Source organism: Panthera tigris, chromosome B3 (assembly GCF_018350195.1).
Source record: "Panthera tigris isolate Pti1 chromosome B3, P.tigris_Pti1_mat1.1, whole genome shotgun sequence".
Classification (NCBI taxonomy): domain Eukaryota; kingdom Metazoa; phylum Chordata; class Mammalia; order Carnivora; family Felidae; genus Panthera; species Panthera tigris.
In genome coordinates this window covers 119368565-119383435 of record NC_056665.1, presented here as the reverse complement: position 1 = coordinate 119383435, position 14871 = coordinate 119368565, and the positions used below count along the sequence as shown (strand labels likewise).

Below are 14871 nucleotides of genomic sequence, written 5' to 3'. Positions count from 1 at the left end.
TGCCTTCCTAAACAGCCCATAGCCCCGCTCCATTGGTCTCCTCCTTCCCCCGTCTTCTTGATCTCTCACTGCTGCTGCTGTAATTTACATTCTAAATCTCAGACTTAAAGAGTTCTCTACACTCAATAAAAAATGTCCCCTGTAGTCTTCCATCAGGCCTATAGTTAGATTATTTTAGGGATTAAAAAACTATTGATAAAAGAGAAACAAGGACAGGGGCACCTGGGTGGCTCAGCCAGTTAAGCGTCCAACTTCGGCTCAGGTCATGATCTCTCAGTTCGTGAATTCGAGCCCCGCATCGGGCTCTGTGCTGACAGCTCAGAGCCTGGAGCCTGCTTCGGATTCTGTGTCTCCCTCTCTCTCTGCCCCTCCCCTGCTCACACTCTGTCTCTGTCTTGCAAAAATAAATAAAACATTAAAAAAAAAGAGAGAGGGAGAGAAACAAGGACAAGGATAGAATAGAGACAATTAAACTCCTGTCCTGGTTGGTTGTCTTCTTTCCCCTGCAAGATCTCATTCAGCATCTGATATTGTTCATACTCCAACTGGGAAAATGGTGAAAGTACTAGGACTTGTAAAACTATGATTTTTTTGGTACTTTAAAAGTGTCTCTTTATGTGAGAGCAAGTTTCATATCAAAATGCAGAATTTATTCTTTCAACCTAACCAGACCTGTTCTCTACAGTTTTCCAGGAGACAACAGTTCTTTTGATCCCTTTCAAATTATATCTTAGTTTTATTACAGTATGCCTATCTAATGGCCTCATAATTTCATTTGGGACCAGGACTGATCTTTGTGGCAAATGCTTGTTATGCCATCCTTAATCTGTATTTCCTCTACCTTTTTAGAATGTTTGATTTCTGGTTAATAAGACTCAATAGACTAAAGGTTTATAGAAAGACAAAAAGAAAAGCAAAAAACCCCAGCTGGTAATGTTTATTGCAACTGGGATCCCATACAATGAGAAAGACGTTGCAGTGAGAATTTCCACTTTTGTATTTTGCAGCCTGCTGAAACTGGCCTTTGTATCATCAATGGAATGATTTTTCTCATTTTTTAATACAGGAAACACATTTGTACTCATGGAAGAAAACTTTGTTTGCCAGCAGCCCTGCAGTGAATCTTACAGGAGCAATGAAGTATTGCATTCATTAGTGTGTGTCTCAGAGAAGGTTCAGGAAAAGCCTTCACTGGTTTTCAAGGGGATCCTTGTAGAATTACGTAATTGGAACTCTGAAGAATAGGCACCACTGTCTAAAAATGGCCTTTATTCTTCTTAATACATATAAGTGGTTTCATAGACTGGGAGACATGACCTTCAAAAGGAGGGTGTTTTCAGGGGATTTGCAAGGCTGTCAGGGTCTCTGCCTCCAGGCCCAGTGGGGTGTTGTGGCCTCTGGACCTCTGCCTCCACTCTCCAGAGCTATATGGAGGCCAGCTGTCCTGGGAGTTTAAAATATTTTTCAGGTTAGACCAATTTGTGGGATTAAAAAAAGTGTTATAATACTTCTTATATTAGGATGAGGTGCAGTTTCAAAATGTTTTGCTACAATCTCAGACCACCGTTTTTTTGAGAATAGCAGAGATTAGAAAAAGTTCTCCATAAATAATGTAATAATCTTCCTGGCTAGCCTGACTCAAGCAATGGAAGAGATAATTATCCTTTTTCATAATTTATAAACCCAGTTGCATACATCAACATAAAACCAACCTATTAGCCAAAAATATCTAACATTACTTTTGTTGCCTGTTTGGATTTTGTTTTGTTCTGTTTGTTTTTAACTTTACTTGCCATAGAGTAAAAACAGACTTAATTTTCTAACACATGATAGTAGTCATTAACACCTTTGTGGTGCTTTAAGGTTTACAACATGATTTTTGCATGTCTTATTTGAATTTTCTTGGCAACCCACCAGATAAGATAGTGTTAGGCTCCCCAGTTTACAAAGGCTGAAATATATTAAGTGATTTGTCTAAGATCACACAGGTACTAAGTGGCAGACTAATGGTAAACAAGTTTTCTGGCTCCAGTCACTAAGGGCCTACTATATATACCCAATGTTTTGTGTACATTATTACTAGCCTTACAGCAGTTCTGTTAGCAAGCTAATGTCTCTTTATTTTTTTAAGTTTTATTTATTTATTTGAGAGAGCGAGCCAGCGAGAGCGTCAGTAGGGGAGGGACAGAGAGAGAGGGAGAAAGAGAACCCCAAGCAGGCTGTGTCCAGTCAGCAGAGTGGGGCATGAACTCACGAACCGAACTGTGAGATCATAACCTGAGCCCAAACCAAGAGTCAGACGCTTAACTGACTGAGCCACCCAGGCGCCCCGCCGATGTCTCTTTAACAGTGAGACTGCTAAGCCTCAGAGATGTTACCCCATTTGCTAAAAGAGCCAGAATTCAGACCCAGATCTGGGTGGCTTCACGTTGCACACTCCTTCCCATTGTTACCTTGTGCTTGCCATATATTTTTAATTTATTAGGGACTTACCAGTTTGTAAACTTAGTGGTCCAACTTTATTAGATTCTGGTTAGTGGAGACTTCACCAACTTCACTAACTTCAGAGTAAAAAAAAAAGATACGATATGCGATGAAGCCATTCTAGAGAGTGCCTTTTTGGGGAACGTTCATCACAATTATATTTGAAATAAGGGTGCATGTCTTTAAGAAGCTTAGCTTTAGTCAGGACAAGGAAACTGATGATGGAATGTGGTAACTTCCTCTAGTTTAGAGGTCACTGAGTTATAGCTATGTCGTTTTTACTGGGATACGAGGAGATGACAGTTCTGTCAGAAATAAAATCTATAGATGATAATAGGGGCTAGACTCAGAAAAGCTTAAAAGCAAAGCTTAGAGTGTAGGCTAGAAGGGAGGGAAGAGACAGGGGAGAGGGCTAGGGAAAGGTCCAGAACCTAGCTGGTGATCTGGAACCCCATGAGCAGCTGAGAATGGAGAGGTTCAAGCAATCACACATCAGAGTGAGGCAAAGAAAAGGTCAGACACAAATGAACAGATGGGATCTGAACCTAACAGTGGAAAAAAACAAGGCAGCCAACACAGGGGCAGAGCAGGAGGGGGCCCAAGACCAAGTTCTAGAGATGTGTAGGGGCCTGAGGAGCCATGCCAAGCGAGAACAGATGCAGTGGTCAGCTCCTAGAGAGCGAGGACAACTGTGCTTGGATGAAGCTTTAAGTGGGAGCCAGTGGTAGCAAGTCCAAATGAAGGGAAGAGCAGTTTCTGGCACAAAGAGTCGGACTCGTTCTACCTGTTTTCCATCTGAAGTGCCACCAGGTTCCATCAGAACCTTTACGAAAGCAGGCTACCAAGGAGAACTGACTGCTGCGTTTGCTGTTACCTGTCCTGCCTTTTCACACTTTCTCAACTGAAGTTGCTTATCAGCACTGAGATAGCAACAAGGTGGACTCAGAAAAGAAGGACGTCTGGGAAACCAAAAATCTAGATAATCTCACCAAACAAACCCTTGCTTCTCTTTCTCCATTTATTCATCACTCAGTAACTCCATGTATGTGTCCCTTCTAAATGTATCAGAAGTTGCAGGCATATAAAGAAAAAAAGAGGCTATCCTATGGCTTAGGATCTTTCAGACCCTTGGGTCATTGTCATCCCGTGCCCATTTGTCAGCACCCTGTGCTTTGAAACATAAAGTTCAGGCAACCTGATCAAAGTCTGGAGGATCCAAGCGTCTTACGTACCTGAATCTATGGAGCTTACTGGAGCCCGTAAGCTAGCGTGCCCCAGGTAGCAATCTGAAGAAGCTAATTTGGCCTGACCTTACCCTCACAACTTGCCTAACAACTTGTTCTTATTTACCACAAAAGTAAGGCATATGCAGTGGTGGTTGCCACCCACCCCTACCCTGGCCAAAAAAAAAAAAAAAAAAGATGGTTTGGAGTTGGAGTTAGCTACTGCTATATTAGTGTATCATTATTATTCAAGGTATTTTATCACCTCTCTTTTATAGTAAACTGCAGAGTTTTGCATAGAAGTTACGAATTTTAGGAATCTTGTCAAGTTTTTAAGCAGCTTCCTTCTTCTCTAGGCAGGTCTTAATTCTAAATGTAACATGCCTGAAAAAACACTACTGAAAGTCTCTTCTTCAGCTTGGTATTTAATATAAACATCAAGCAATCACTGTTGCCAGTGTGGTTAGGCTCAAAGGCTGCCCTCCATTGTGTGAGTGTTGTGCAGAAGACTGAAAGCTTAGACTATAAGCTCTTTATTAATAATAATTGCTTAGCCATTGCACAATAACCTGGAACAGCTGTTTGGTGAATGAAAGAATAATTCAAAGCAAAGTAGGCCAGATAGAAAACACTTCCAAACCACATTTCAGAATAGCTCCTTTGTGTCAACTAGGTGCATGTCTGCAGAGGGAGTTTTTGCGAGGACAGGTGGATAGTATGGGGCCTTTACAATAATTACGTCACCATCTGGTACCATATAGCAAAAACAGTTCTGATGTCCTGAGTTCCACATATGTTATAGAATCACGTAGCCCGATGATGGAGCCACAGGACTGGTGGCCTTCGTTAACCCAGAGACTGAGCCAACAGATTGCCTTGAGAAATGGTTGTGAAGCACATCTGTGAAACGTACGATCCTACCCATACCCGCATTTATTTCTTTGAGGTATCACTTTACACTTAAGTTTTCCTTGGTGGAGTGTTTTTCAGAGACTTCTGAGGCTAAATTAGGAATTTCTGTTCCTGATTTGAGTTCCAAGAATTGTGCCTCTCCTGCCCTCCGCCTAAATTGGAAGATATAAACCGTGGGAAAAGTGTCTTTACAAACTGTATTGAGTAAGTTATCTAACTTGGTTTATTTGGCGTATTCAGGAGGACTTTCACATCCATGGAATCCTCTTTCTATTAATTCTTTTCAAGCTACAGCTACAAGTTTTTGTCCTTAGCTTCCGGGTCCTGCTGGCAAAGGCAGACAGACACAAAGGCCGAGAGGTAGGAAGTTGACATGCTTGTCTCTCCCTGTTCAGATAAGGTTCTCCCCTTTCCAATATTTACTCCTCCTCCAGTCGAAGAGAGGAGAGAGAGAAATAGAAAAATGAGGCATATAAATAGCTTTGTGGGACTTGCTTAATTGAGGTCCTAAAGAGCCCGAAGAGCATGCATTGGTGCAGTTCTTCTGTCCCAGGCACTTTAAAAGTTGACCAAAACTACCCTTGGAACCTTCATCCATCTCACTTATGCCTGGGAAGAATGTGGGTGCTAATTTTAGACCCAGAGACTAGGACGCACAAAGGACAAGTATCATAAAGCATTTTTAGACCAGAAACAGATTTAAGTTCCTTGACTCACTCCTTTTACTCCAGACCACACAGTTGTATGTACCCAAGTGGATTGCTGTTAGAATTGGTGCCTTCAGAGGAGACAATTGCTCGTAATTGGTAGCTATAAGCCACTTCACTGAGAAAGCGCGGGGTCTTAGATGCTTTAAGGAAAAGAACTGACAGACTGAGGCCTGAGTGAGTCAGCCTCTTCTGAGTCAGAGCTTTTAGGCCGGTCTTTCAGACTAAACCTCTTCAATCTTGTTTTCTCCCTCTTTCAGGGAAGACAAGAGCCCTAAGGCAAAGATCTATCTCAAGTTGATGCAGAGGCCTTCCCCTCATAACCTACCTCTGGCCAGTGTTTACCGAAGTGTGGTTATCAAATCACCTGTTCAGATCCTTAGGGTGCTTAGGGTGCTTGCAGACTCCTGGTGCTCCCTCCCTCCACCCCACAGACAGTGCCGCAGGAGACAGGAAGCTGGCCTGGGACCAGCATCTCGGGGGGTTCCGCGGTATGCTCAAGTCTGCCCGGGACCTCTGCTCTGGGCCAGTGGTTCCCAAACATGGCGGATCATCTGGATTACCTGGGGAGACTTTCTGAAAAGGTAAGTACTAAAGTAGAACACATAAAAAATGGAAATAATATATGAACCTACTAAAAATTAGAAGATATCCTCCAGCTTGCCACTGTTTGGTAGTATTCTTCCAGACTTTTATCCTATTGCATGTACATATTGTTTTGTTTTAATGAAGTAAAAGGTCATATTATGCATACTGCTCGGCAGCTTGACTTTTCCCCAGCTTGTCTTTAATTAACAACATTAAATGGACTTCCTTCCGAATCTGTCCCATTCTTTTAACACAAGGCTCACGGATCAAATGCCTCTAGGGGTCAGGCAGATAACATGAGTTACACGGACCGGGGAGGAACTGCAGAAAAGGAGGTTTTCCATTTAATGGAGTCAGAAGCTGCTCAAGTGTAGCCAACTGCTGCCATTTGGGAACATGGGCGCAAAATTGCCAAAGCTGCGGAGTTTCCAAGAGAAGCAAGAAATCTGAATTTTAGTATGTGATCTTCACATTTTTATTATTCTACTTTATTTTCACATTTTTATTATTTTTAAAAAATTTTTTTAACATTTATTTATTGTTGAGAGACAGAGACAGAGTATGAGCAGGGGAGGGGCAGAGAGAGAGAGGGAAACACAAAATCTGAAGCAGGTTCCAGGCTCTGAGCTGTCAGCACAGAGCCTGATGTGGGGCTCAAAGTCACCAATGGCAAGATCGTGCCCTGAGCCTAAGTTGGCCGCTTAACCGACTGAGCCACCCAGGAGCCCCTATTTTCACATTTTTAATTATTGGTAACTAATTCAAATTAAATACAGGGTGAGCCAGCCAAAATGTCCTTAACCCAAACACGGCCCTTAAGCCACTCTTTTGAAACTTCTACTGCAGTGTATACATAATGTTCCACAGTATGTCATGTTTAAAAACCTTCCTTGTTTTTAATTAACAGAATACAAAATGCTATTGCTGGACACTTAGGCTGTGACATTACAGCTGCTACAGTGATAAGTATTCTTCTCTATATCTCCATGTGCTTGTACAAATAATTTGAGAAATGCACGTTCAGAATTGCTCTCGAAAGGTACCAGCGTACAATCCTATTAACAGTACACGAGAGGGTCCTTTTCTGGGAAGCTTTAAGCGGATTCCCAGGTGCCATCCCGGAGATCAGATGTAGTAGGTCTGGGATAGAGCCCAAGATGGTACATTTTCTTAAGCTACCCGATGATTCGGAGAGGTTTTGGAGCCACTCTCTTCGATTACTAACAAGTTGTTTGGGACCACTGCCAGTGAATTAGTAAGGAAACTGTAAATACTTTCATTTGCATTTCTGTCTTAGCCGGTTCCCTCTAATTACAGCCCTCTATCAAAGCACAAAAAGGGCTCTGCTGCTGCTGCTGTTTCAGGCAGTTCAGAGCAGAACAATAAATAAACCAACTCAGGAATCTTCAAGCAGCTTTTATTGGCACAGCCCAGGAAAAGGTGTGGTAGCCATTTCTGGGCAAAAACCTATATCCCATCAAGGTCTTCAGTGTTATGTTTAACGCCCCACTGAACCAGAAAGTTTAAGTTCCTAAAACAGACTCCCCAGGTCTCTAAGAGGTTCCAAAGAACAAATTTTTACAGTAAACCGTGCCCAGCGTGGGAACAGGGCTCATAACCCCAGCATCAAGAGTCGCACGCTCTACCGACGGCCAGCCAGGCGCCCCAAGAGGCTACAAAATTAATAGGTCAAGGCCCGCTGCTGCTGTTAAGATCAGAAGGGCAAGAAGACAGACCTGAATGTGTGTCCTTGTTATGGGATGCCTAAAAAGGCAGGAAACGGTATTAAGTTTTTTAGGTTGGCTCCAGTTCACTCCCCATTCCAAGGACTTGATTTTCAGCAGTCGCACTGAAGTCCCTCTCCATTCCATATCTGGCTAAGCAGCTTCTGCTTAGAATGAATGGTGGTCATAGGACATGATCATCAGGATGGTAGAGTTCACTCATCAAGCGGTAGATGTAGGAAGGCGCATTCCCACCAATGTTGGAGATAAAGAGGGTAATGAGCTCTGGGGGGACGTAGTCAAACACGGGGCAGTGAACGCTGACCTTCTCCAGAATGTCCCCTGAAAGGCAATCAATCACACATGCCAAAGATAAAACTGAGGATCCTGCTCTAATAACCAGGTAGCATATAGATTCTAGGCTCAATAATGCAGGCATACTCGCTACCCCTCGGGAAGCTGCAGCAGAGTGCAAACCAGAAGAGAGGACTTCAGACCATACCACTCCCTGCTTAAAACTCTCCAATGCCTTTGCATAGCCCTTAGAACAGAATTCCAGCTTGGGATAGCAGCCCTCAAGATCTAGCCCCTCCCCCGCTGCACTACACTAATTATAATTCATGCCACTCTCCCTCGTGCTCGTTCCTCTCCAGCCATAATGGCCATCTGGTTCCAACTGGCTAAGCAGGGACCTAACTCAGGCCCTTTGCACCAATGCCTGGAAGACTCTTTCCTTGATCTTCACACGGTGGGGTCTATTCATTCTGGACTCAGCTGAAATGTCCCCTCATTAAGACCCTCCCCAAACTAACATAGTCTCCAACCACCTTCCAATCACATCATCCTTCTTTGTTCTCTTCCCAAAACATCTCATGACCTGACATTTTCTTGTCTATCTTCTGCAACAGAACGTAAGCTCTGTGGGAGCAGGACCTATTTGTTGTTCATTTTTACATCCCTAGTTGCTAGCATAGTGCTGGATACATAGTGGATACATACATAAAATAATTCTTGAAAGAACGAATGTGTGAATAAATGAAGTTATTCAACTTCTAAGAAGAACTGTAGCCCAAGCACTTGCTTTGCTCTCAGATGGTGTTTAAGGCCATGTGATGTTGATGAGGTGGCAGGCTCACTGACCACAGCTGCTACATTCAGAAGTCACAGAAAAGGACCCCAACGCACAAAGATTACAGGCAAGTTTTATAGTAGGAACATTTTGGAGCCTACTTCCTTTGCCATTCACGTCACCAAAATGACTCCCTACAGCAACTGAAAAACAAGGCTATTTTCCCATTCGGTTGTTGCCTCTGTCAAGCAATGTGCAAAGCCAAACTCAGTCAATGCTGGGTGATCCAACCCACCATGACCCCAATACTCCGTTGAATATATTAGTCCCAGAACAAAATGATCAGGTCCCCATGCACTCTAAGACACTAAAGAGAAGTCTCCACAAGAAGTATGATAAAAAAAACACAACCTGGCAGCATTCACCCCTGACTGTCTACCAAAACAAAAGCAAAAGGACCCAAACACACATGTGTGCGCGTGCACACGCACACACACACACACCCTTCTGTACCTTCTGTGAAAGGCAGAACTTCTTCAGGGGCCACAAACTTGTGAAATGAATCTTCTTCATTGGGGAACTAGATAAGGAAAAGAAAAAAAAAAAAAAAGAGTGAGACAGACCTAGCAAATTCCACTTCTAGGTACATACCCAAGGGAAATAAAAATCTTATGTCCACAAAGAAGCTTGCACACAAATGCTTCCAGGACCATTATTCACTAAAACCAAAGGCTGAACAACCCAACTACCCAAGGGGGTGAATGGATAAATAAACTGTGGTATATCCATGCAAGAGAGTATCATTCAGCCACAGAAAGAAACAAAGAGCTGTGCTATAGCTAGGAACCTTGAAAACATCATGCAAAGTGAAAGATGTCAAAAACAAAAGGCACACATTGTATGATTTCTTTTATATGAAATATCCAAAACAGGCAAAGCCACAGAGACAGAAAACAGATTAGTGATTCCTAGGAGATGGGGAGAGGAGGCAATAGGGAGTGATTATGTAACGGGTACAGAGTGTTTTGCCGGGATGATGAAGGTCTGGAACCAGAGAGTGGTAGTTGCACAATGTTGTGAATGTAGTAAGTGCCCCTGAACTGTACATTTAAAACTGGCTAATTGTATGTTATGTGAAATTCACCTCAATTTAAAAAAGAGACCTACAAATAGCTTCTATTGCTAATGAAATAACTCTTCATTTTGTAATACTGTTTGTATTCAAGCTACAGAGGAACGTCCCTCCAACTATGACAAATAAAACCGATTCTATGTTCCTAGTTTCAACTTGTTTGGCATTTTCAGAAATGGTCAGGGTGATGGGGAATGGTGGCAGTGGAAACAAAGGGCCTTCCCCAACTATGTACTACCCTGACCTTACAATTTTGACTTTTCAAAGCTGATAATTATACTATCAATTTTTGGGGGGCGCCTGGGGGACTCAGTCGGTTGAGTGTCCGATTCTTGATTTCAGCTCAGGTCACGATCTCACAGTTCATGAGTTTGAGCCCCACATCTGGCTCTGCACTTTCAGCCTGGGATTCTCTCTCCCTCTCTCTCTGCCCCTCCCCTGCTCGCACACGTGCTCTCTCTCTCTCAAAATAAATGAACATTAAAAAAAAAGGAATTAAAAAAAAAACTATCAATTTTTTTCCTGGTTCAAGACTTTTGTGGCTTTTTCCAGCCTCTACTGGGTCTAATCCATTTAGTAAACACAGATAAAGAGAAGCCCCAGAGTGAGCAGGTTGAAGGCCTGGAGATCAAGCCTACACTTTGGCTTCCTTCTTTCTGTTGGCTACAGACAGACAGACGTACCTGTGGGGAAAGCTTGAACATGGGAGCACAAACGATGAGCGGGGTGGAATGGTGTTTTGCTGCCAGTGCTAGAGTGTGAGTTCCTGTCACAGCTCTCAGGGCACCATTGGCCAGGATGGTCTTTGTGCCAATGATCACCTTTGGAACAGGAAGCAAAATGTGAGTCATCCTAGAGATACAACCTTAAATAGGCCATTGGGCACAATAGGCTGAATGCCCAGGCCTCCCTCTTGACATCGTGAGGGTCACACAGCCGTAAAGGAAAAGGGATTCTAGACTAAGGACCATGAGTTCTAGCTCAAAAGTGGCTTCCCAAAGAATGAATATAGTCTGTGACCAGAAGCTGTACCACCTCCTGCTCTTAGCCCTGTCTTCTAGGATCTCTATGTCACAGCTCCTGAGAAGCCAGAAGCCTTTCTATTCATCATCCACCACTGCCAAGCTCTCTGCTCAGAAAGCAGGGACCCTCTACCCAATCCCTAGCAGTGCCATGCTTAGCTTAGCCCTATTTCATTCTCTTCAATGCTTTCACCAAAAAGAAACTACTCTGAGGTGCCCGGCTGGCTCAGTTGTAGAGCATGTAGATCATGACTCTTGATCTTGGGGTTGTGAGTTCGAGCCCCACACTGGGTGTAGAGATTGCTTTAAAAAATAAAATCTTTTGGGACGCCTGGGTGGCTCAGTCGGTTGAGCGTCCGACTTCAGCTCAGGTCATAATCTCACAGCCCAAGAGTTCAAGCCCTGCGTCGGGCTCTGTGCTAACAGCTCAGAGCCTGGAGCCTGCCTAAGATTCTGTGTCTCCCTCTCTCTCTCTCTGCCCCACCCCTGCTCATGCTCTGTCTCTGTCTCAAAAATAAATAAAAACATTAAAAAAAATTAAAATAAATAAAATCTTTAAAACAAAGACAGCAAAAAGAAGCTATTCTAAGTGAGGAACAATGATACAGATAGAAGAAAAAGAAATTCAGTTAATATATTAAAAAGGCCCAAATATGTACTTTCAAAAGGTGTTAGAAACTTTCTTTCCTCATAGATATTATAGGAGGGAGGGGGGAAAAATCAGTATTTTAGAAGTACAGTCTTCATGAATTTAATATAAGTCCAAATATACCCACCTTGTTGACTCTTGACATAACAGCAAAAATGGCGGCATCAGTCATGACAGTTGTCTCAATACCTGCTTTGGACAAATTGACTGCCATTTCGTGACCCTGCAATAGGACAGAAAGGCTGACATTATGAGAGAGAGTGAGAGAGAGTGGAAGGCATCTCCAATGGAACTGGATCTGGAGAATTCTGTGATACTGAGCACAGCCGACACACAACTGCCTCCAGATAACTCCTTTTTCTGCCCGTGGTCGGTATTCTGTGGTACATTGCAGGGAAGCCCAGGAGAAGCTAATAAATGTTGAATTCTCCACAGGAGCATTAGAGCAGCCACAAAACTGGAAATACTGCTCGCGTGTATAATTGGGCAGAGCTGACAGGATAGGTCCTGGCTCGTTCCTTTACAACATCCTGCATCCTTACATAGTTCCTTCTGAAAGACCTATTATTTACGTAGGGATGGAGTGCGGTCAGGCCAAGCATCAGTCATCCCCAAGGTAATTTACCCTATTTTGATTCCCAAAAGAACCAATATATTTCTTTTCTTGAACCCAGAATTTCACCTAAGCCTCCCAAACCAATGTTGAAGAGTGTTGACAGGATGAACAACTTGAAAATTCCCTTAATGTTTTATTTTACTTTATCTTCTCAACGTCTTGCTTATCAATTCAAAGATAGCACGGAGCCCATCTATCACTTCTTGATTCCCTCCTCAGTTTTCATTTTTCTTAGCAACTCCAGAAGCCCCCCCCCCCCTCCCCCCTACCTGACAGAAAGGAGCACATTCTGCCACAATGACATGGAATTTCCTCTTTCGGGCCGCCTCTTTGAGGAAGGCTTCTACTGTTCGGGAGAAGCCAATGGTCATGATCACCTCATTGGAGTGGATGTGCTCCAGAGCCTGGGCTGCAATGTTCTCTGTTGTCCCTTCTGCAAGAACAGTCAGTTTTGCAAGGAAAATATGAAACCACCGTGCTACAACATGAAAGAGACAGGTGCCTACCTAGTGGACCCTGGTAACACAGGGTAAATGGACTTAATATGAAGGTCACTTCTTCTTAAAAGCCCCATTCCTCTGGGATCTTCTACCTCCTAAGTTCGCAGTCTACCCTCTTTCCCAGTAGAACCCCCAACTCATCCACTTAAACCCCCAACCCTGCCCGGCCACAACACCAGCTCCTTACAATTGATTTTGAAGACACTGAATTCAGGCAAAAAAAAAAAAAAAGGTCCAATTGGGGAAATCATAAAATGCTGAGCGTGGGGTAAACAGTTTTCCCCCTAAAGGGACTCCTCCTCCAAAAGGTGGCCACAACACCTCCACTTGAGGAGGCCACAGAAGAAAAAAGGGGAGCAATTTGGAAGCAGCAGCTCCAGATACAGAGACCCAGCTTCTTCCTTCTTGGGGAATTCTGATTGTAATGAATATCTGCAGATCTCCCAGGTCACAAAGACCAGGGGAATGGAGGTGGTGCGTGTGTGCATAAAAATTCAAGAAGAAGTTTAGTGAAGTCTACCACCTGTGGTTTTAGGGAGTTCATCTTTAAAACGAAAATAAAGCTCTGTCCTAACAGCTTCTGCAGCAATCTATAAAGGGCTGGTCTGTAAAGAAATGTAGGGAGGGTTATCTTAGTCCTGCTCCAAACCTTCCTCTTAGTCAGGATAGAGGACAAAGCTGAGAACAGCATAACTGGCGATCTCCCATCTCTGCTGATGAACAACTTTCGGGGTCTTCTCTTCCTTCATCTGCCTGTAACCTGTCCTGACACCCGGGATCAGGACTCTTACCCAGTTCCACAAGCAGCTCATTAATTGCCTCGATGATGTTGGACTGGAGTTGGGCGTAATGGAAGCTGAAATCCTCGCTCAGGCCTTCGGATGTCAAGAGTTTGTGCAAGGACTCCTGCTGATCGCTCTCATCGCTGCGTCCATGGAGTCTACGGAGGCAACAAGAGGCAAAGAGGGAGGTGGGCTGAGGTGTACTCTTCGAAGCAACAGGGCCTGCTCACCACTAAAGGCTCCAAGCAAAGGGCGGAGCTCGTGCAAAAAGGCCCACGTGCTGACCTGCCATACTCCTCCCGGATGATCCTGAGCACTCTCCGCACCATGTTGCCCACCGTGGTCTCTGAGGGCTGCGCGGCTGTCATCCTCTGGCCCTCTCGGCGAATCAGTTCCATCAACTCCCCTGCAGTCCGAGGAACAGAGCGTGAGAGGGCAGGAGCACGATGAGGCCTGGGCGACTTTCCGCCTGGGGATCGGGAACGGATAGTGACGAGGGACGCGACAGAATAGACCTGCCTCACCTGCATTGCTCCAGCGGTGGTCCGTAATGATCCGGCGCAGCAGCCCCAGGGTCTCCCGAGCCATGTCCTCGGAGCTGCGCCGCCCGCCGCCCCGCTTCAGGGCCTCCACGAAACTCTCGATGCTCTCGTACAACTCCGAGCCATTGGCTGCGGCTCCCGGCATCTCGAAAAGAGCCGCCTCGCCGGCGAAATCCGCACCTGTACAACCTCGATCGTTGCACTTCCGGGGCGGGTGAAGTGGGCTTCCGCTCCGCGAGGAAAACTCCGGCTTCACGGACCGCAGGCCACGCCCCTCCGTGCCACAGCCCACCCCTTCCATCTGCCTGAGCCAATCAGAGACTAGGAACTCGAGTTGCTCATTTACGGCGGAGCGTCCGCGAGCCTCCGAGACTGGAGGAACGGAAGTGGCGGTTCGCAGCTCCTACGAAGTTGGACAGAGGTGAGCTGGGAGGCCCCGCGAGGGTGGCTAGTTCTGTTGCTATGGAAACAGCTGGTCTCGGCGCTCCCACTCCCCTCAACGACCCGAGGCTGTGCTGTGAAAGTTGCCACCCGCCCTCCCTCCTGATCCCTAAGCTCCAGTGACCACCAGCTGTTCTGACTCGCGCTGAGAGTGCGCGTCCGGGACGCGCTACACCTAGGGCAGATGCTCTATTATAATGCTGTTACACTGCATAAAACTGGTTCGTTTGCACTTGTGTCTAATAGATTCAGCTCCCTGAGAGCAGGGACCGTACCTTTTTTACCTTTGCATTCCCATCGCCTCACACACTTATTGTGAGGCAGGGGTCAGGGATGAAGAGACCGAATACTCACCAATAAGGAGGTTCAAAGTGGGAGCTTTATATGGGAGCAAAGATGATGTCCTTCCAGATAGGCTAGAGAGTATAACATAATACCAAGAGCTATTATTGACTTCAAGTTTACTATGTGTTGGGCACT

At 44.8% G+C, this 14871-nt stretch overlaps 1 protein-coding gene across 1 annotated transcript; it reads right to left on the bottom strand.

Annotated features, from left to right (window-relative positions):
* Positions 1–7314: 7314 nt before the first annotated feature.
* EIF2B2 (eukaryotic translation initiation factor 2B subunit beta) lies at positions 7315–14167 on the bottom strand. Its single transcript, XM_042990137.1, has 8 exons — positions 13933–14167; positions 13694–13814; positions 13418–13566; positions 12396–12559; positions 11638–11733; positions 10523–10660; positions 9221–9287; positions 7315–7980 (listed from the first exon to the last, which is right to left on the bottom strand). Exons 1-8 carry the CDS (start codon positions 14093–14095, stop codon positions 7823–7825), a joined length of 1056 nt encoding a protein of 351 aa, XP_042846071.1. The 5' UTR covers positions 14096–14167; the 3' UTR covers positions 7315–7822.
* Between the last annotated feature and the right edge of the window lie 704 nt (positions 14168–14871).